The sequence below is a fragment of the Melampsora larici-populina genome, assembly GCF_000204055.1.
Source record: "Melampsora larici-populina 98AG31 unplaced genomic scaffold MELLAscaffold_8, whole genome shotgun sequence".
Taxonomy (NCBI): Eukaryota; Fungi; Basidiomycota; class Pucciniomycetes; order Pucciniales; family Melampsoraceae; genus Melampsora; species Melampsora laricis-populina.
Window position 1 is genome coordinate 83381 of NW_006768772.1, and position 21491 is coordinate 104871.

A 21491-nucleotide genomic window follows, 5' to 3' on the forward strand; every position below is an offset into this window, starting at 1 on the left:
TTTGCTTGAGAAAACAAAAAACAATCTGTAATCTGACAGAAAAAGGTCTGGGATTATCAAATCTTAAAATCAAGATGTAAGTCTTGATATTAATCTCAAGCTTCAAACATCATATACATAGCTGTTCCAAATTGTATCCTTTCTTTCACAAGATTCTCAACATTCACAATATCACAATAAAAAACTCCCAAGAGGATCAATGTGATGAGGACTTCATATGACAATGACCTCTTTGATTTCAGTTGGCATAATCAAAGTGTACATCAGCTCAGGTACTCTGCCAAATGACACTTGCCTTGTAAAGATCAATGTACTTTGAACGTCCATTACTGTTGAAGTAAAGCTTACGTTATAGATGTCACAGATATGAAACTTTACTTAAGATTATTTCATTACATTTATGTTTTCATGTTTCACGTTCATGTCATGTGTTTTATTCATACGGTGTGTACTCATTTCAAACCTAACTAGTTCAAACTGTATTTCATTTAATACCTGGAAGAGCAGCGAGTAAGATTCTCTCCTCATCCAAGTTATTCTCAATTATTCTTGGATGAAGGTGAGTTATCACTCGTGGGATTGGTGTTCTTAGATTCAAGGTTCACGTTCTGAATCGTAACCATCCCTGCTCTGACAGGTAAGTCATTCAATCAATGTTGTTGTTTTTCATAACTTTCTATTTAGAGTTTTATCAATTGTTGTTGTTAAAGAAATCAAAACTGATCCAAGTTATTCTCAATTATTCTTGGATGAAGGTGAGTTATCACTCGTGGGATTGGTGTTCTTAGATTCAAGGTTCACGTTCTGAATCGTAACCATCCCTGCTCTGACAGGTGAGTTATCACTCGTGGGATTGGTGTTCTTAGATTCAAGGTTCACGTTCTGAATCGTAACCATCCCTGCTCTGACAGATTGACAGTTACATTCTCCAATACCCTCATTTTGACTCAAAACCCTTTTTACATCCTCCAATACCCTCATTCTGACTCAAAACCCTTGTTACGTCCTCCAATACCCCCCTTTTGACTCCAAACCACTTTTTACATCCCAAGTGTCCTCTCTATCAATCAAAATAGTTGAGAAGTTTGAACAAACTTGCACCTGCACACGTGTAGGTGTCATCCAACACCTCAATATACATGTAGCTGCTGAAAATTTACACTTACATTCCTTTTTTTGAGATGTATGTGAGGAGTGCGCATCTGTTGGGCTTACTCTACCCTGATTATGGAGTAGGGAAGGGAAAGTGTGGTCTCCATGTGGTACACCCAAGTGAAGTCTACAGCTAGTTGACCTCTAAGAAGAAAAGAGAAGAGAAGACTAAGGGCAACCAAGAGCTAGTGTGCTCTAGCCTTGTGAGACTGCAAGGGGCAGGCTTTACACTTTGGTAAACCAAAGATCCTGAAGGCTACTTTAGACTCCTTAAAAAAGGAGGAAGCTTTGCTACGCTAATTTAAGGTCTATTTCTAGAGACAATGAACAAAGTAGAGAAAGGAAAACTGACGCAAAGCAATCTGAAGCTTTGCCTACTTCTGCTGTATATGTCTTGCTGATATGGCAGGTCATATTCCCCGTCTGTCCTTTTTCAAGAATAGTAGGTTGGCCGGCCTCCTCAGATACAAAGGATCACACTGATACTCGGCCATCTGTGTTTGCTTGACCAGAGATGAAGAACTGGGAAAGAACTATGAGTACTAAGAAATTATTTATGCTTTGTGATAAAGAATGGATAATTGAGCATAGACTTGGAAGGGGTGATATTTGGCTGGGAGGTACACAAGCTGGTAAGAGGGCACTTGCAAGGGTATTTCTAAACTCATCAGAGTCCCACGCTCGAGTACTCGCGAGAGGTCGAGCAAGGGACTCAGGACAAGTTTGCTTGTTCTGGCCTGTGAGGGTCAAGCGTTTTTGGTGGAGAGATTTGCTGTCCTTATAAAACTTTTTCAGCTATTTGTGAAATTTTTTACGCCAAAGAAACTTTGTGTTCGCCTTTGTGAGACGCACATTTATATCGAAAAAAACCCAAGGAAGTAGATCCCCTCTCATCTTTTTTTGCCCTCGATGTTGGAGATTTCGGCCCCTACTCTTCCTGTATTTGTATGTAACACCCACTTGTAATTGATGTGAGTACACAGTCACATTCAAAATTCTTCAAAAGTCCCCAACTTTGGGCGCGGAAATGTAAGGGAGGGGCTCGAGTTCCTCGGCGTTTTTTTGACAGTTTTGTGCGTCTAAGAAAGGCGCCCAAATGATTTCTTTGCTCCAAGAAATTCCACAAACAGGCGCAAAAGTTTTATAAGGGAGGCGAGGCTCTCCACCAAAAAGTCTTGACCCTCACAGCCCAGAACTAGCAAACTTGTCCTGAGTCCCTCGCTTGATGTAATGATTTATCAAATATTACATAGATATTATCAAATATGTAATCAAATGTTTATAAGAATGTTATAAAGATGTGTATATCAAATCAGTTATGTATATCAAATATGTTGAAAAAGATTAGAAATCGAAAAGTAGTTAAACATAATGTAGTTAGAAGTTAATTTCATATAAAATTGTTAGATAGTATATATATGTATATGTTAAGTGTGAGGGTTGGGTGCTCTGATGAGTACTCAAGGCTCACTAATTGGGCAAGGTGGGTCTGATAATTTTAGCGATTATAATTATATTTCAAATATAATGTAATTACAAGAAATTATAAACAAGGAAAGGGGAGGAGGAAAGGAATATACTGGTCTGAAAGGATAAACCCTGACAGACTACAGTTGATTGACTCCTTAAGAGGAGATTATAAATAATAATAATTAGTATTATTAATAAGGGATGAGGGTTGGATCCAAGACCCTCCTTTAATCTTTTGTTAACTGATTTAAAGGGTGAGATAAAGATCACCAAACTAGTTGTTCTGATGGTCACTAACCTTGGGTTATTCTTATGGTCACCAACCTGAAAGTTCTTGTTAAGGTCACTAACCTGGGGCTGTTAGAGGTCACCAACCTAGTTTGATTTCTACTTGGGTGAAGTAGAGGATCCAGAGGGATGTGAAGAAATGTATTACTTACTTTTAATCAGTTTCCTGATTAAAGTTTGTAAGAAGTTTATCACTAGTCTTATCTTGTAAGACTCTTGATTTTTACTTCTGTAGAACTTTAATATTGTTCTTTAAAAGTGTAGTGTAATAATTGCTTGGGGGTTTTTTTCTGAAGGCTGAGAGAGGAGGGGTTTATATACTCTCCTCTCTAAACCTAACTGTAGTGATATTTGTTATTATCACTACATTGGTTCAGGGTTAGTCATTAACATATAGTAATGATTGTTACTAGTGATGCTTAGTTACATATACATGTTATGTGTGATATGTAATATAAGCATTTAACTCTTGACACTGAGTTATGAGGTGTAAATGGTGATTTATTACATATTACATGTTGTTTTACAGGTTCATGTATATGTAATAAAGGTTTTGGTACATTGTATTACATGTTACATACAGTTTATATTCAGTATGTAGTATGTAATTGATTTTATACCGATGGGATACTGGTTTTTCAGCGATTCAGCCAGGTCAGCAAATTTGCTCACCTGGGCCTGGGATTGTGCCAAATTCCAATACTCAAAAAACAAAGTCGCACCATGGGCCAGGTGTGAGAAATCGCCCTCGGCGCTGGAGGACGATTTTCTGAATAACTCCTGTACACGTCACGTTTTTGACATAAACATAAGGTTTAGTCATTCAGATTCAGGCGCGTTGGAGATGCTCTTAGAGCATCAGCACCGGGACCTTGTAAAAGAGGTCCCTGTATCTGACATTTGTGACAGGAGAGCAGGTGTATTGCAACTTTCTCTCCAAAATGTAAAAATTTGGAGAAATCGTTGCTGTGTAAATGTATGAATGTACAGATCATACCAATAACCGGGTTGGGGCTTTGGGTCTAATCAAGAAGACTCGTGTGAGGTTGTAAGGTGTCGGATAGAGAAGATTGGTATAAATTTTCGACGTTTGGTCCCGTTTGGTCGACTTTTGGAATATACGCTGCAGTCCATTAATGGACAGCAGAGGGATGATTTTACACGACGCGTAAATCATACAGGTCATTTACAAGGTCCGGTGCCTTGTGTTTAGTCTCACGGGTTTGTAAAATGGCATGTATTTACCATTTTACAAGGTCCCGGTGCTGATGCTCTTACACTCGACGTCTCGCGAGTACTCGAGCGTGGGACTCTGATGAGTTTAGGTATTTCATAAGTTTATGTTGTATGAAACTTGTATGTACGTGACTGAACCAAGTCACCCGCAAGCAGCTTGTTCGGCGTGCAAGACGCGGTATGAAACTTTGTTGAGTTCAGAGCATCTCCAACGGTCCTGAATCGCCAAAAGGCGTACAGGCTCGTCTGAAAACATACAGTAAGCTGTATTTTTTCTTTAAAATGATTTCCCTCCACCGCGCACATGATGCAGGGACTTCCAAGGTCGTGCTCCTGCCAAAAACGCCAAAAGCGCACAATATTCCTTTTAAAAGTTGACTGATATCTCATTGACTATATACTTGATATGTAATTTCTTTCGATTATCATATCTATCTTTGGACGCATGTGGTATTATTATGTCCTAAACGTCGCCAATACTGCTTCCTGCATCTTTTGCGAGAGCCCTTCATATATGAAGGTGCTGACATGTGATACCCGGTGTGGTAATCAAAATATGAGACCAATCAAAAAATAAAAAAAAATCGAATTTTGAATTACATCAATTATATTACATATAGTTTAATATTTACATCATTTTATCATTCAAACAAACTTATCAAGATAAGTATAAACTATTAACAAACAGATTACAAAAAGAAAGAAAGAAAAAAACATAAGAAAAACTCGAAAATAGAGGTATACAGGTTGGAAATGGTTTTTAGGGTAGTAATATTAGGTTTATAGGTTTAGTAGGGTTGGAATACGAAAGAGGAGCATTGTTTTAGTCAGCAACAACTTTAATCTTGGTGGTTGATAAGAGAAAATAGAAGTTATTAAGGAAATGGGAAAAAGTCGAAATTGGTAAACAAGGGTTTACAGGTAGTTTTACATATGTAACAGTAGTATTAGTAATGAATAAAGTTGCCAAGGGTGTTTTTAGGGATTTTCACGGTTGGAGATTACTGTGTAATGTTACAGAAGGCAAGAAAGGCTTAGTAAAAGGTGTGAAAAGTGAAGAAAATAGGTGAAAATAGTCGAAAATGAAGGTTTTCAGCTGATTACATGTGTCAAATGACGTCAGAACATGATAAGTAATAGCTCATTCGACGCAGAATCATCAAATTCATAATGTACAATCTTTAAATCATTAGTAACAGAGGTGTATGACAAAAGTTATAAGGAATCAAAGGATTTGATTACACATCAACAAGATCACAAATCATTAATAACAAGCAATTACATCATTGAAATGCTGAATCATCATAAGATCAAATCAATATTCATTCTAGAACATTCAGAACACAGCATATACACAGCATATACACAGCATTTGATCATAAGAATAGAGATTAGTCATGTTTTACTGGTCAAATTAGTAATAAATCTTATCAGATGATGAATAGAAGATCACATTACATCATAATAATGATCATAATGGGTTGATGAGGTACTGATGGCGAAATTTAGGAATGTAGAGAGTGGTTGAATCATTGGATCAAAGCTGTTTACCAGCATTTTAGTCATCTTTTGGTTTTTTAGATGGTAAAGAGGATTTTTTAAGAGCTGTTTACCACTTTAACAATTTGTATTGATGTGTTCATAAACTTGTGTCTTTTGTGCGAAATTATGTTTCCTTTCTTCTTCATCTCTTACATAGCATTAATCATTTTTATCATTATAAACTTATTAGAGCAGTACTAGGTCACTCAAATCAGCCCTTCATCAGAAGAGAAATTTGTTTTATGTGCTTTATATGACACTGTCATTCTGGAATAATATCAAAAAGATATTGAGCTTATTTTTCAACATTTTGACTCGACTGGAATAACACTTTAAATGTGTTGAGCTTATTTCTCTGGTGCTTTTTATCAAGATACTTTTCTCTTATTATCAAAGACCTGGTTATATTTCTCTGTTATCAGGAGACTTTAACAACAAAGTCCAGTTTGTTAAAGATTCTCAGAAAGAGCAGTCTCAGACACCTTCTTTAGATCTATTATATCTTCAGATTATCCTCTTTCAAAGCACTGTATAGCCCTTGTTGTGCTATAAGTACTACACCGGTATTCCTCAAAACAAAATTCACACACATGGCCAGATGTGAGAAAGCTGGCCACCGTTGGATGGTCGTTTTTTGACTAACTTAACTAAGTCCCTCGATGCTGAGACAGCTGTCAATCAACGAGTTGAATCAGCATGTCTCAGCATGAGGGACTTACATCTAAACTCAGCTTTTTGGCCTGAGGGGTAAGAAATCCTTTGCAGAGGAAATCTTGTTTTTCTCATTTCCGTGAGCTCACTGAGGAACATTTTACCGCGCTTCATGGGCATATGCGCTGGCTCTCGCTGCATAATGTACAACTTGATTGATTGAAATTCCTCGGTTGTTCACCGAGCTACATATCTTTTGATTTTGTCATTTTTGTATGTAGCTCACTTGTAGCTCACTTGTAGCTTGGTGTTTCATCGAAATAAGTCCTCAACTTAGCAGAGCTACATGTGAGCTACAGGTGAAAATCACAAAATAGTAACTTATGTAGCTCAGCAAGCAACCGAGGAATCTCAATGATTTCACTTGTACATTTTGAAGAGGAGGTCGGCGCATAACCCCATGAAGCGCGGTAAAAAGATCCCCGGTGAGCTCACGGAAAAGGACAAAGAAAGATTTCCTCTGTAAGGAAATCCTTACCTCTCAGGCCAAAAACCGGACATTAGATGTAAGTCCCTCATGCTGAGACATGCTGATTCAACTTGTTGATTGACAGCTGTCTCAGCATCGAGGGACTTAGTTAAGTTAGAGCATCTCCAACGCGCTTCTGTAAACGTAAGTTTAACGTAGCCATTTAGACATAAACGTAAGCTGTAATTTACGTTTAGCGGTTTTGCCACAAAAACCAACCTCCAGCGCGCACATGATTTGTCACAACTTGCCATGTGTGTGATCCCTTGTTTTCAGCTTCGCGGTTCTCTCGTGTCAATTTCGCCAAATCGTTAGGAAAAATTTGACGTTTGCAGAATGACAGATAAATGACAGAGTTGCCGCGTATAGGACGCATGTGGTAAACTTATCCCCACATTCAAGCTCTGATAATCACGCTTCATCCTTCAATCACCATGTGAAGGGCAAAGGCCACCACTGATCAATCAAATACTCGATCAATTGGTGGTTGATTGTAGGAAATAAATATATTTTTGAGTCTAACAATTAATTACTATGAGCAATGCAATCTTGATAGGACCATGGCGACTCATTAAGACAAAGTTAACACATATAACTTTCTTCAGCAAGGTGTTTGGCTACTTAACAAACCCTCTGGCCGCCTTCTGATCTGAATGTATTCTATTCCTAGATCCCAATCTTCTTACTTTGACGCACCATCCTTAACCCAAATACAACTTTGTTAACCTTGTCCATATTGTAGTTGTTATCTAGTATTCCTTTCTTCCTTTGTCTTATTAGGCGCTACAGCGCTACAAGCCCTTCATCATTTCTTTTGTAGTTCTGATCTTATCTGCTACTCCCTTCTGCTACAAACGTCTTTATTTCTTTTGCCTTCTCATTTAAGTCCTAGTGGTCATGCAGCATCCCATAACCCAGTCGAGTCCTTCTAGATATGGTTAGTGATTGATACTCTGACGTACATAATGCTATAATTATATTCTAAATCTACTACAATCGCCTTTCTAGATTCAACTCGTAGCCCTCCAATTGATAATCAAAACGCCGGTCATCCGTACCACAACTTTAGGAATGGTGAGTTTCTTTCGTTTCGAGTATGAAGATATAACATATATTAAATAATCCATCTTCCACAGGTGATTACCGCAGCCCTCATAAGGATGCTCATGGTGGCCGATGGCCTGCATATCACGCCGGTCACAACGTTAATGAAGGCAGGCGCGGTTCAGCCGGGAATGGTGAGTCTCTTTGTACCTTGTCAAGGTCAACAGAGGACCTTAGGAACTGATTCTTGTCCAAAATGGTAGTCTCGGAAGGTGATCTCCCTGGCAGTTTATTAGCCCTTCACTTTGGTTCAGAATCTCGTGATGCATCTGTTGGTCCCCTTACTCAGCAAAGTAATAATTACAACAACCGTGGTGGCTCTAGCACCTTATTTCGTGTCGACCAATCTGCTTCTCCTCATCGCCATGTCAAAAACTATGACAGTGGGGACTCTTTATCTCCTTTACGAAGAGATTCGTTGGGTCTTCAATTCAGCAATCAACATTTCAACCGTGACCCGTCGATTAATTCCAGTAATCCGGTGTCAACCTTTTCGAATTCTCAATCTTCTAACTTAAGCTCTGTCCTCTCCAATCGCTCTTTTCACGATCGAGAGTCCTCTGTGGTTTCTTCAACTCCGAGTTCGAGTCATCCGGTGTCAACCTATTCCAATTCTCAATCTTCTAACTTCAGCTCTGTCCTGTCCAAACGATCTTATAATGATCGAGAGTCTTCTTCTGTCATTTCTTCGACTCAAAGTTCCAAAAGCCAATCTGCAGGGCGGGGCCCTAGCTTCAACAAGGCCTCGCTTGAACAGCTATGTAAATCTTGGATCAACGTCTCTGAAGATGCAGTTGTCGGGACGGATCAGAAGGGGACTACGTTTTGGGTCAAAATTACCGAAGATTTCAACAGCCGAATGCCTCCTGCGAACGCGCGCACCCTCAAATCCCTCACTTCCCGTTGGGCCAGTCTCAATGCAGCTATGGCGAAGTACGCTGGCTGCTTTCAACAAGTCAAGATGTTACGGGAAAGCGGGAAAAGCGCTTTGGATCAGGTGGAGGATGCTTTAGTGATGTACCATTCGGATGTCGGAACCGAGTTCAAGGACATGGCATGTTATAACATAGTCAAGAACTCACCTAAGTGGAAGACTAATTCGACCGTTCTCGACCATTGTGGAACAGGGGGAGTGGATGACGACTTTGCCGTACCTCACGTGATGGCAGCCTTGGGCAATACGACTGCGGGTTCATCTTCTTCAACTTCAGCTACAGACGTTAGTAGATTACCTTCAATGGATCGCCCCGAAGGTAACAAAAAGGCTAAGCGAAACCGAAACTCTAAGGCAGATGACGTGGAGCCTCAATTTATTGCTAATCAAACCGCGGGCATTCGTATCACTGAAAGAATTGCTGAACAAGGCGAGAGGCAAACTACAGCTCTCGAGAAGATGCTTGAGCTGGCTGTACTCATGTCAGATACCTCTAAGGTTGATGAAAGAACCCGAGCAGGTCTAGAGGCTGCAAAAGAGATGATCAATAGCAAGAACGAAGCTCAACGCGGTGTTTGATTTAGATCCGTCACAGTAGTTATGTGTACTCTTGTTTCTTTATTTCCATATCCTTCTTTGGTCGTTGTTGTTATGAAAGATCTTGCTGCGAAGATCTTTGCAAGCGTGTTCATTTTTTGTGTGTGCTGCGTTTATCTCTTGTTTTCCTTTATAGCTCGTGTTTAAATTCATAGTCATTCGTTTATCTCCTCATTATAGTTACCTAGTACATATTTCAATACAATTGTTCATAGTTGTTTGTTGCGTATATTGCAATCTATGTATATTGTTGTTCACATAACCTCGTACTCTCACCTACACAGAGCTATCATGACTTCCTCAGGTTCCTCCAATATTAGCACTGGCTTAGACGGCTCTGGGTCGGACCGTAGTTCACCTGATGGTATGTGATATGCGTTGATTTGCCAGTCACTTGAGTCTTACTAATGCAGAATCAAGCAGTCATGTGGCTCGGCACGACCTTTGGTTCTGGTTTATCGCCTCATGGTTTCCGCCTCCGTCAGTCTTTTTTCGACATCCTGGGCCTACCACCTGCTTTGCCAACGCCCGAAGCCGTGAATCATGTGGATCCACGACTCCGAACCAATGGCACGCCTGAAAACCACGGTGAGCAAGCATAAATATCATTTAAACCTACATCTAACTATCTAACATACAACCATACTAGGTATAGGCGAAAGATCCCCCAGTCCAGCTCGAGAAGTCAACATAAGTCCTCGAGCGCAGAGGGAAATTGAGAGACAGGAAGAATACAATCGCACTCGCAAGTCTCGAGAGGCCCTTCGCCGTATCATCAAGACAGTTCAAGATAAGCGCCGTGAGGAATTTCGCGTACTTCGGCAGGCTCTCTACCAAATCTACCATTACGACGGACCCTTCCTCAAGAAACCCGGTGAGAAAGCGGCGGCTGGTCGATTGATACGTACTGGAGGACTAGCTTCGGAATTTGTCAATGTTTTTGATGACCAAGCAAAATGGGAATATCTTCAAATGAGAGTAGATGCTATTTAGTCGCCATTGCGAACTTTGTGTTGATTCTTTCTTTCTTTCTCTTGTCCTGCGAGTGTTTAATCACATGTACTACATATGATCATATTCATCCAATGTGTACATATCATTTTTTTCATGCCTCAGTAAGTCAAAGAATGGCTGCCACGCGAGTTGTCACTTTGTACAAAGAAATATATTTCTGTTTCAATATGCACAAAAAATTTGAACCAAGAAAACATCAAACGGTGTAGTATTTAAAGCTCAACAAGAGCTTTACAACACCTAAGAAGGGATAATCTACTACGTGTAATATAGTAGAAGTTGCCTAAAGACTGCCTTCTTCAAAGAAACCAGCACAAGGGCACTTGCTGACCACTTTGTGATAACAGAGAAAAGGATAAAAGGCACCAGAGAAATAAAGCAATACTGTTGTTAAGTATTATTCCCAGATTTTAAGCGCAAAAAAGTCACACACTATGTTTATTACTAGCAATACTGTTGTAAGTATTATTCCCAATTAGACTTGTAGTCTTTAACACACGTAAATAAATTTCTCCTTGCTTTTGAAGGGGCGGATTTAAGTGATCTTAGTACAAATATAGTAAATAAATGATGATTTATAACACTACAACAAAAGGTATAAGATGCAGAAAAGGGCGCTACAATCCCAAAATCATCAAGGAGTACTTATATCCACATGTAACAATCTTTACAACAGTCAACAGCCTCAAAAACCAATCAAATCCGCCTAAATAACCCTAAAAACCATGTAATGACGCAATGTAATGATCTTGTTACTAATGTATGATGTAATTTTCACAGCCAAAATTGATCAATGACGCAATGATGTAATGTACAGCACTTCTTAAGATGAATACAGGTGATTTTTTCCTTGTAAACTAGCTGAAACCCAATTTTTGAGATTACGAATTTTTTCAGATGTGCTCCAATTTTTGATTACTAAAGTGCATCTTGTAGCCCACGTGTTACTAATCATTTCTGACACCTATAAGACCTACTTCTGATGAGTGATGAGTAAGATATTGAGTTGTGAAGTTAAGGTTTTTGGTGTTACATGTGTCTTGTGACTGTAAATTCGAGATTCACACCAATTTCTTATTTCCCTTATAATTTTTTACATACACCTCCGTTACTAATGATTCAAAGGTTGTACATTATGTAATCCACTCTTCTGCGTTGAATGAGCCATCTACCAACTTATTCTGACGTCATTTGACATATGTAATTAGCTGAAAACCTCCATTTTCGACGATTTTCACCTATTTTCTTCACTTTTCACAGCTGCTACTCCCTTTTCCTTGCTCATGTAATATGACATCATCTTCTATAACCTTAAAAATCCCGGAAAATCCTCTTGGAAACCTTAAATTCCATCACTACCACCATTACATATGTAAACTACACGCCTAACCCTTGTTTACCAACTTCGAAAAAGTACCTTTCTGCTAATAACCTCTGTTTCCCCTTATCAACCTTGAATATTAAAATTGTTCCTGTATAATAAACTGTTTTTCTTTCATATTCTAACCTTATAAAACCCATAACTTAATTATAAATAAGCTAAAAACCATTTTCCAACTTTTACACCTATATTTTCGAATTTTTCTTATCTTTTCTTTTTCTGTCTTTTTGTAATAACTTTGTAAGTAAACTATGTTGATCTTAATAATAATTTTGAAATAAGATGACATAATAATGAGCTAATAAGTATACATAAGCCTCTAAGAGCTTCAATTGATCTGAAAACCTGAATTTCGAATTCTCTGCTATATTGAAGTTTGCTAATAAACTGGTAAAGTAAAGATGATTAATTTTTTTGATTAATATCATAAATAGATCACCACAACGGATACGGATACGAAAAAGGATACAAACCAAGACACAAACTGAGACAAACTTGAAACCAACGAGAGAAACAATCAAATGAATGAGAGGGATTGGGAGTGGTAAGGAACATTAAAATAACCACAAATAGTTTGTATAACTAGGTCGATTAACAAACACGTAACAAATCCACACCGTCCACCATCTATCTACTAATCGTGAGGGCCAAACATTTCCCATATGTGATCCACAAGATCATCACGTAATTTTCGCTGAGCTTGGGGATCACGGAAGTTACGACCTTCCATGAAGCGCGCAAAGGCGCCTTCAGGACGAGGAAGTCGAGCAGGGGGAGGAGGCGGAGGAGGGTCGAATATGTGGACATCATCTGCCCCTCGAGGTTCGCCAGCCTGATCTGCTACGATCATGTTGTGTAATATAATACAACAGTTCATGATTAGTTCAAGAACTGCTGGCTGCCACATTCTACAAGGGCCCTTTATAATTTCAAAGCGAGCTTGCGACACTCCGAAGGTACGTTCAACGTCTTTCCGGACCGCTTCCTGAAGTTGCGAAAAGAGCTGTAACAAACTCAAGATCAGTTAATGGAATATACATAGATATGAACATTCAAGGAGATCTTACACTAGGTCTAGGATCTTGAGGGCTGCTGATGGTCTGGATGAGAGTTGCCCAGTTTGGGTAGATTCCATCCGCAAGATAATAAGGAGTTTTGTAAACGTTTCCATTCACAGTATACTCACAGGGCGGAGCATTTCCTAAGGCCAAGTCTTGGAACAAGTGAGACCGTTCCAAAACATTAATGTCATTCAGACTTCCGGGTAGTCCAAAGAAGGAGTGCCAAATGTGGAGATTGCGTGTAGCCACCACTTCGAGCACTAAAGTCGGCACTCCTTCTTTTCCACTATAGTGGCCTTTCAAGGCCTTCGGGCAGTTTTTCCACTCCCAGTGCATACAGTCCAGGGAGCCGAGCATTCCAGGGAACCCACGACTCGCATTATCTTCAAGAATTCTTTCAACATCCTCAGCGTTCGGTTTTCGTTGAAATTGGGACTTGAAGGCGACAATGACACCCATGCAGAATCTCTTGAGGGACTCAATAGCGGTTGATTCCCCAATACGTAAATATTCATCTTGAGCATCGGCCGAGGTGCCGTAAGCGAGTTGTTGGAGAGCAGCCGCACATTTCTGGAAAGGCGAGAGGCCAGGTTTTCCTTCAAATGATCACAGAGAGCTGATATAAACATCAAAGTTAAGAATAGAATGAAAGTATTTAACAAAACGTACCTAAAGCATCCGTTCTCTGAGTGAAGTAAGGATCAATACTGCCCAACGTTTTCGCAATGTGTACGAAGAGGCGACGACTCATTCGGAATCGCCTTTGAAACATCAGCTCACTATAGACCGGAGTGACGTCAAAGTAGTCCCTCATTAATCCGAGGTGTCCCATCACCGAGTCTCGAGGCAGATTAGGCGACCTTCCAGGATGAGAGCCGCCAGGTCCCCGAGGTATATGTGATACCTTGAGGTAGGCCTGGACTTCTGGGCTATAGGATGCAATAGCGGCGATAAATTGCCTTTGCAGGCCGGCGCATATGACGAATTGAGCTATGAAAGATGGAGCAATAATTCCTTCGCGGTTCATTTCAGCTGGAAAATGAATTATAATAACAAATTGAAAGATAATAGTATGTTGAGATAAAAGAATATGAGACAGAGGAAACAGGTAAATCAAAATGGACGGGAAATATTGGAAAGGGATTTGTCACTAACTACGCCTCTATTGTACCAGCAGTTGCGCTGTGATGTGATCTCGTATCACCTCGATCACAATCGATCACAATTGATGATCACAATCATTGATTGTGATTGATGTCAACTTATTATCAATTCGGAAGATATCTGGCATTTACGGCAGCCGCATGACCTTGGGTGGGGGCACCTCAGGTGCGCGTTGGAGGAAGTCAATTCTCAAAAACGAATACAGCCTGCTGTACTTCTTCAGCAGGCCCAATTCGGATGTGTATGAGTTTTACAGATACCGACCGCGTTGGAGATGCTCTTAGGTTTTTTGACCTGACCCTGTAAACGTAACATACAGCTTACGTATCGTTACGTTTACAAGGTGCCGTTGGAGATGCTCTCAGCATGGTCAAGTTTTGTCCTGTTTTGTCACTCAGTTGAGTTTAGGTGTCAATCAACAATTCTTTTTATAGATATGTATTGGGTCCTTTATTGTACGTGCTTCTCACCCCGAGTCCTGCGAGACACGGCGTGGGACTATGATGAGTTCAGCAGAAGTATAAAGCAGTGTCCCTCCATGGACCACCAGCTGGTATTACCTCCCGTCTAGATACCCCCACTAGCCCTTACTAGCCTCATCGAATAGTCTTTATCACCAACATGAACTATATCTTAGCACTTTTGGCTTTCTCTCAGTTCTGCTTCATTTTTGCTCAAGTCAACACAAATCATAGATCAGCGGTGCGATCCTTCGTGTTTGAGGAAGCTCACCACCCTACCGTTATTGAAAAAAGGCAGGGTAATGGTCAAGACCTCTCAGAACAAGATCGTGCTATGACCTGCCGAGTCAGCGACAAGTATCCAAAACAAACAGGCAAGGCGCGAAACTGCTTTCAGTCAGTCATTATTTCTGGCAGGCTAAGAAATTTCTAGTCGTTCATGTTCTTTTCAAACCGATAGACTTCTTTGTATTGATCGCTACTGATAGATATCATTTGTCAACCGCGTTCACACAGGGCTATTGCTCAACTGTATATTATCCAGCCTTCCCCACCCTGTGCCATTTGTGACACCTGTGCGGTAAGTTGAATGAAACAGACATCTGAAAAAATCATGGGTTCAACTTGCTCAAATGAATGTTATCTCAACAGGTCATGCCAATCACTCGCGAAATGGACCCCTTAGCGGGTATCAATGGGTATGTACACGCATCCGTAGCCAGTTTGCTTGATGTTATATCGATTTAGCATTCTTAACAAATGCATATACTTCACAGGCTACCACCTACATACCCGCAAGACGACATGAATGCAGCATACAACAATATGTTCAGCAATAGCGTGTTGGTTTCAACAGGAAAGAAGCAATGTCCAAAATACGAACTTCCAACCGGTGTGGTATGTCAGGATTCAGATTTGATTTGATAACGGTGTAACATTAATCCTTGGCTGATCTTGGATTGTCATCTATTACCAGACAATTGGAAACCTCCCCGGTCCCATGTTTGCAAACTATCTTCTGGGAATGAATGACGATCAGGGTGTCGGCTGTAAAGCTTGTAGCTCAGATCTCACTGAGGATGTCCGTGTGAATGGAGGTTGAGAACCTCAGCCTCTATCTTCTGATCACTGCTATGTTTCATCATCTATCGCTGCGTAGTCTTACTCCAACGGAAACGTCCTCAATGGTTTCCTGCAACCAGGGTCAAACTTTTCCTTTCTCCGAAGTTTTGTCTGGCTACCATTTGCTGAGTCATTGAAAGAAAGACTCGAATTATGTTAATTTTCTTTTCTCGCAATGATTTTTGAAATCCAAAGAGAGATTCATTCAGCTTAGAATTTGTTGACTCTTGATCTTGTATTGACTGTTTCGTTTTATCTGGCATGGGAACAATTACCAGAAGAGCTAGGTGAATTATTTCTGGTTATGACAAGAACATGAACAGGATTGGGATCATATTTGCCATCAAATAGGTGAGATTGATAACAGAAGACTACAAAGTTTGAAGGAATTAGGTGGGGAATTTTCAAGAATGAAAGTGGATCCTGTTTGGGTGTAAAAAACTAGTGGGACTTGGCTTATTGATATTTTGAACTATCTGCATATACTTTTTGAGGTTTTTGAATGTCCGTGATTTTGCCCAGATTTAGAAAACCTTGAGGGCTCATGCGGTATGTATAGATTTGTGTTGATTGCGTATCTTGAACATCGAAATCCTCAAGATCACAGTTGCAAGATTCAAAAAAAAAACGTCCAAAAAGTTAAAAGTATTGGGAGGTCTAATAATTTGGAAGCTTTCGCCAACTAGATCTTGGCCGCGTTCAAAATGTGTCTGAACTTTGCTACCTATGATAATGTACCCCGCTAGAAATCTTTGGATATGATATATCCATTCACAAGACATGAATAATATATTCTCACTCATCATATTATCTCAGTTCTTCTTTATCTGTGGTAGAGGGAACACGCATGGCAGTTCATCGACCCGGCCTCAAGGATTGAAAAAGCCCACCATTCGGATGTTCCTAACAGAAGAGGGGTTGAAGAGATAGGTGCAACACACTTACATACTACAGCGGAGAACTCAGATCTTACGGCTGATATACCCAAAGAGCAAACTGTGGTCTGTAATATCAGCATGAAGTATCAAAGACACGAAGGCAAGACGAGTCACTGCTTTAAGTTAGTCTCTGTGAAGCTAGAAACTTGATGGTTTTCGGCGTTCTTATTCCAAAGTGATCATTACTGATCAAGATCGTTTGTCAGCCACGTTTACACAGGGCTATAGCAGGTGCCCTACACTTTCCTAACTGGTTGTGTGTGTGATATTTCCGATTTAACTCGATCATAATGCTCAAGTTCAACTAATCTTCAGACATATTCAAAATTACAGATATGATAACCCTTTCCACTTTGGATACTTCTTCTGCATCCCGTATCCATGATCTCTTCGCAAATGGAGGTTGAAAATTTGAAGTTCCATCATGTGATTGCTGTTGTGTCTTTCATACGCGTCTACGTAGCCTGACCACGATGTAACCTCGACTGTAGTCAAGAATAATGAACCTATTTTTCCACCTTGACCAGTTTTCTTTCAAGGCGGTGGTGGTGGATCAGATTATTTAGGTCGGGTTTGCTCAGAGGTCGATTCGGATGGTTTCTATGCTCACATCGAGGTTTAAAATCTCCTCGGAGTTCAAGAATCATAGAAATGACTGAAATTCCAGATCACTCACAGTTAAGAAACCAGCTGCAGGACCATTCCAGCGTTGAACACCCTCCATCTCTTGATTCATCTCTTGACCATTGATCGTTCTATGGGATATCCCGAAAAATAATTGATGTATGACTCGAGAACCAAAGGAAGGGCTCATGAACTTCTTACCTTGCAAAAGTTTGAGCAGCCATTTTGCTCAATTTATCAGCACCAGCTTTCTTATCGTCCCTTTGTACTGACCTTTTCCCCATTCCATCTTTATCATAGCCGTTTCTAGATATTTGGCTTGCCTTCTTTTTTCCTCAGCTCGAAGTTGTTTTGTATCAATCTTTCAACCTGATGAACCACGATAACCCGTTTCTTCTCTTTGACTTTCTTTTACTTTTTGTTTCATTTGCTGTGATTTAAGATGAGCTTTAATTCAATCAACAGTTTGTAACCCTCCTGTGACTCCAGTTGTAACTTCAAAAAAAAAATGCGTCAGTTCGGTCTCACGTTATAATTTGATGATCTTTTGGAAGATGATCCTCATCTGGTCCATTCTCTTCTTCCACAACATCATTCATGTTCATATAAGCCCAGATGAAGTTTGACTCGTTAAATTACTCGTATCTTGATTTTCCACGGCTCTTTTGTGTTGAGCTTTCTGATGGAACAGATGATTAGCTTCGGCTTTCGGACCTGACATATATGCGGAAGCGAGGTAGGCTTTCAAGTCCATTGTTAACCTTTTAATAATTTATTAATTCTTGCACGTTTCCACAGATTTGTGGTTCAAGGTAAAAGAGACTTTCATTGTTAACCTTGATGTTAACGAACAAACCTTCCTCATCCCATGCTATGTATCAGCCTGTCTCTACTTCTAGGCTATGGCTTTGTGTTACTGTGATTTGTATGTAGCCTGATCAGCCATCACGTGATCCCTCAGCCAACGCGACCCAATTTAAATCTGAATTTAGATTCGAGCAGTTTACCACTTTACCAGTTTACCAATCAACATCGGTCATCATCACTTCTATGACTATAAACCACTTCGACCATATCTCTACTCACTTCACCTTCTGAAGTCATTTTGATCCCTCGAGATCCCCGTTCGGCTACATGGTAAGTAGAGTGTTTCGACCTCAAAAAGATACAACGACCCTTGATGATGACCCTTGTTTCTCCTTTGTTCGATCTATGTTGTCTTGAATTGTTTTTATCTTTTTCAAGCAGTCTTATCATGGTGCCTGAGAGGGTGATCGATGCACATCGCACCATCCCCGATTTTGCTTCGAGGTACGCGTTTCGAATGTCCATTGAATCCTGATCAATTATAACTTGTCTGATTCAACGCCTCTACTCTCCACTCGATCAACTGCCTGGTCCTTGAAAACGACAGCCTAGAACGAGAGCTCTATCCGAACTGAGACGCACGCCACACCCACACATTGCTCGAGCACACATCCGGACTAAAGAACGGTTCCATTCCCAGAGTTTCGCTGATTTGGCTGCATGTCGTATAGTGGATGACGGAATTGGTCAATCTGAAACTGATCAGCTCCTGACGCTTCGAACTGGTTCGATGACTGCAAAATTCTGCATCTAACCCTAAGTTCTTGCGACCCGAATCTGATTTCAGTTGTTGGCCAAATCGATCGTGTTGAATGATTCAGTTCTTTCTTCACCTCTTTTCTTGGACCTGTAAGCTTGAATGAGGCTTTGTCGGTTTCTTGCATCGGCATTTTCATGGATTCATCTGGTACAGGAAGACGAACAAAGGTTCATTGCTTGGTCATGCCTGACATCTCTATGCTTTCGATTATCCTTCTTTTGATTGTGATTTGCTGTGGGAAACCAGTGATTTTGAATCATATGATTGATCAAAGGGTCTATATCCCGCTATGGCTAGCTTAAGACTAGGACCGACTCTTGCTAAATTGTTTTCACGCTGGGCTGGTCTTGATATATATCCTCGCTCGACAATGTGCTTTCATCATCTATCAGTGTTCATTCGATATTTCAAGAGTCCCGAGTAGATAGTGGCAACATAAGTGCTGATGTGAAACAGATTCCAATAAGCTCGCTTTCTGGGAATAAGACTGTGTGTCTTCTTTCTACATCCTTTGCTTGATCTGTTTATTCATGGTTCACATCTACTTCATGAGACTATCGATGATCTCGGCTCAAGCACATGGAACACGCGTGCTCACAGGTGGCATGTTTGAGGTGTTAGAGATGTTGGTTGATCCGAACATCAGACCCTCAGTTGTCATTATCTTATAACCTTGCGCGGAGTCGGAATGATGAGTCCGTTTCTAAGGAGACGCTGTCGATGCCATTGATCATATGTATATGATTGAAACTCTGTGGGATTACTACGACAGGTGACTAAGTCAAAGAAGGTGAAAGAGAGCATGAGATAAAGGTCACTAGCCCATACTTTTTCCTTCTTCTTCCTGTTTGGGAATCAATCGGATGAATCTATGCAAAACTGCTATGAAGGCTTTCTACCAGCCTTTTTTTTGTTTTTTGTGTCCACTTTTTGTCTTTCTTGATCATAAAGATCATAAAAGTGGATTTAGAACCCGTTTCTTCTTTGAAGGATGTGTGTCTCTGTCTCTATGCATGTGCGGTGCTACGATCGAAGGGAGGATACGGTTTGGTTTGTTGGTCTTGGGGCTCGCTGATATGATGATTACAATCGTAAGGTCGTTCTTTTTCTTTCTGGCGATTCTGTTACATTTACGCATGTAAACCCGGATTAATAAATGTCTTTTTCCCTGGTTCTTTCAGGTTCCTTGATAAATCATTTGAAGTTTATATTCGGATTTAGATCCTATCATTGGAATATTTCTCATCTTTCTCATTCACGCATCATGACGAAAAACTCGCTGGGATCACCAAAGAAGTTATGCGCATAAGCCATCAACTGATTATGGGAAATCAAAACTACAAGAAACTGATGATCATCATGACGACGAAAGTGAAAATCAATACTAGATAAATGTTGATGAAAACAAAATGACAGGAGGATGAAGTCCCTTAGGGGAATGATTTCAGAGTTACGTTGCTCGTTCCTGAGTGTTTTGGTTCTGAAAACGTTTTTTTGGTATTGATTTGAACGATTAGTTTGATTGAGATCTTGGGATTATTGGAAAGTTATTTTCAATGGGGTCTTGTATGTGAGGAGTTGTTACATCTGTTTTTAGATGTTTCTTATACTCTCCGAACGCATTTTGTAAACTTGTTTTTTTGTTTTATTTTGGATTTTCATATGAAGCTAAATTCAATTTTAGTGATATTTCTGTTATATTGTGATGCGGGAACCCTTGTCGATTCTGCATTCTTGGTAAATCGGTATTCTTTTTCTAAGGTGATGAAGTAAGCTCAAATCACAGCATCTGGGCAACGTGGTAGATTTTGATCGAATTGTATCTTCACGCAGGAATAGTATTCCAGCTTGTGGCCATCAGGTAGTGACACAGTTAAGGTTTGGATTGTTTTCAGATATTATTTGACCTGAAGACCGAATCTCGGGTTCTAACTTCTCACAACTGCTGTGGACTCGTTCAAATATATTCCAAAGAATAAAACTGAGGGCTGACCAATTGGGTTGTGAGATTTCTTGGACTTATGACTCAGTGAGTTCTTCCGGAAATTGAAAGTGTTTTTCATTCTTTTTTAAACTCACTCACTTTTGAGTTGGTACACATGAAGTTTATATTTTTGGTGTATCACGTGTCGATGAATCCAGGAAAAATTTCAATGAGGCAGGAACTGAAAAACCTTTGTGCTAAGGTATTCATCAAATCAGGCCTGGCTTGGTAAAAAACATTTGTTGATTTTTCTCAAGTTTCATTTGACACTGAGGGGTAGGGGTAAGGATACAGAATTCATAGAGATTTAATCAGAGTTTTGGGAGAACCTAATAGGTGGATCACTATCTGGAGAGCAATAGAAGAATGTGATGAATTTTGAAGGACTTTTCTGTGGTGGGGTGCTCCAGGAAAGGCTCAGCAAGATCCGACCCGTTCGCCGCTCCCGTGCGGATCTTATCTGTGGCTTCAATCTACTCGGGGCTGTTCGCCGCGTCTCACCGAATCCTCTTGAAAACCATCGCAAACTTTCTCTGACATCATTCTTCAGCAACTTCAATCAAAACTATCTCCTAAGGATTTTCTCGATTTAATACGTGGCTATATTGGTGA

At 40.1% G+C, this 21491-nt stretch overlaps 5 protein-coding genes across 5 annotated transcripts; 4 read left to right on the plus strand and 1 right to left on the minus strand.

Annotated features, from left to right (window-relative positions):
• Positions 1–7802: 7802 nt before the first annotated feature.
• On the plus strand, positions 7803–8208 carry MELLADRAFT_95785 (uncharacterized protein; the record flags this gene model as incomplete). Its single annotated transcript, XM_007407018.1, has 4 exons — positions 7803–7805; positions 7877–7942; positions 8005–8106; positions 8176–8208. The coding sequence occupies 4 exons, from the start codon at positions 7803–7805 to the stop codon at positions 8206–8208; spliced, it is 204 nt and encodes a 67-aa protein (XP_007407080.1).
• A 901-nt stretch (positions 8209–9109) lies between these two features.
• Positions 9110–9713, plus strand: MELLADRAFT_55321 (uncharacterized protein; the record flags this gene model as incomplete). The annotated part of the gene is made up of 1 exon (XM_007407019.1): positions 9110–9713. A coding segment is annotated over one exon (268 nt), but the record flags the coding sequence as incomplete, so codon positions are not given.
• Positions 9714–9794: 81 nt separating this feature from the next.
• MELLADRAFT_61005 (uncharacterized protein) lies at positions 9795–10496 on the plus strand (the record flags this gene model as incomplete). Its single annotated transcript, XM_007407020.1, has 3 exons — positions 9795–9867; positions 9927–10091; positions 10153–10496. The coding sequence occupies 3 exons, from the start codon at positions 9795–9797 to the stop codon at positions 10494–10496; spliced, it is 582 nt and encodes a 193-aa protein (XP_007407082.1).
• Positions 10497–14744: 4248 nt separating this feature from the next.
• On the plus strand, positions 14745–15686 carry MELLADRAFT_104000 (uncharacterized protein; the record flags this gene model as incomplete). The annotated part of the gene is made up of 5 exons (XM_007407021.1): positions 14745–14980; positions 15101–15164; positions 15236–15282; positions 15361–15481; positions 15561–15686. The coding sequence occupies 5 exons, from the start codon at positions 14745–14747 to the stop codon at positions 15684–15686; spliced, it is 594 nt and encodes a 197-aa protein (XP_007407083.1).
• Positions 15687–16971: 1285 nt separating this feature from the next.
• Positions 16972–17867, minus strand: MELLADRAFT_104001 (uncharacterized protein; the record flags this gene model as incomplete). Its single annotated transcript, XM_007407318.1, has 4 exons — positions 16972–17175; positions 17321–17399; positions 17470–17541; positions 17797–17867. The coding sequence occupies 4 exons, from the start codon at positions 17865–17867 to the stop codon at positions 16972–16974; spliced, it is 426 nt and encodes a 141-aa protein (XP_007407380.1).
• Positions 17868–21491: the final 3624 nt, after the last annotated feature.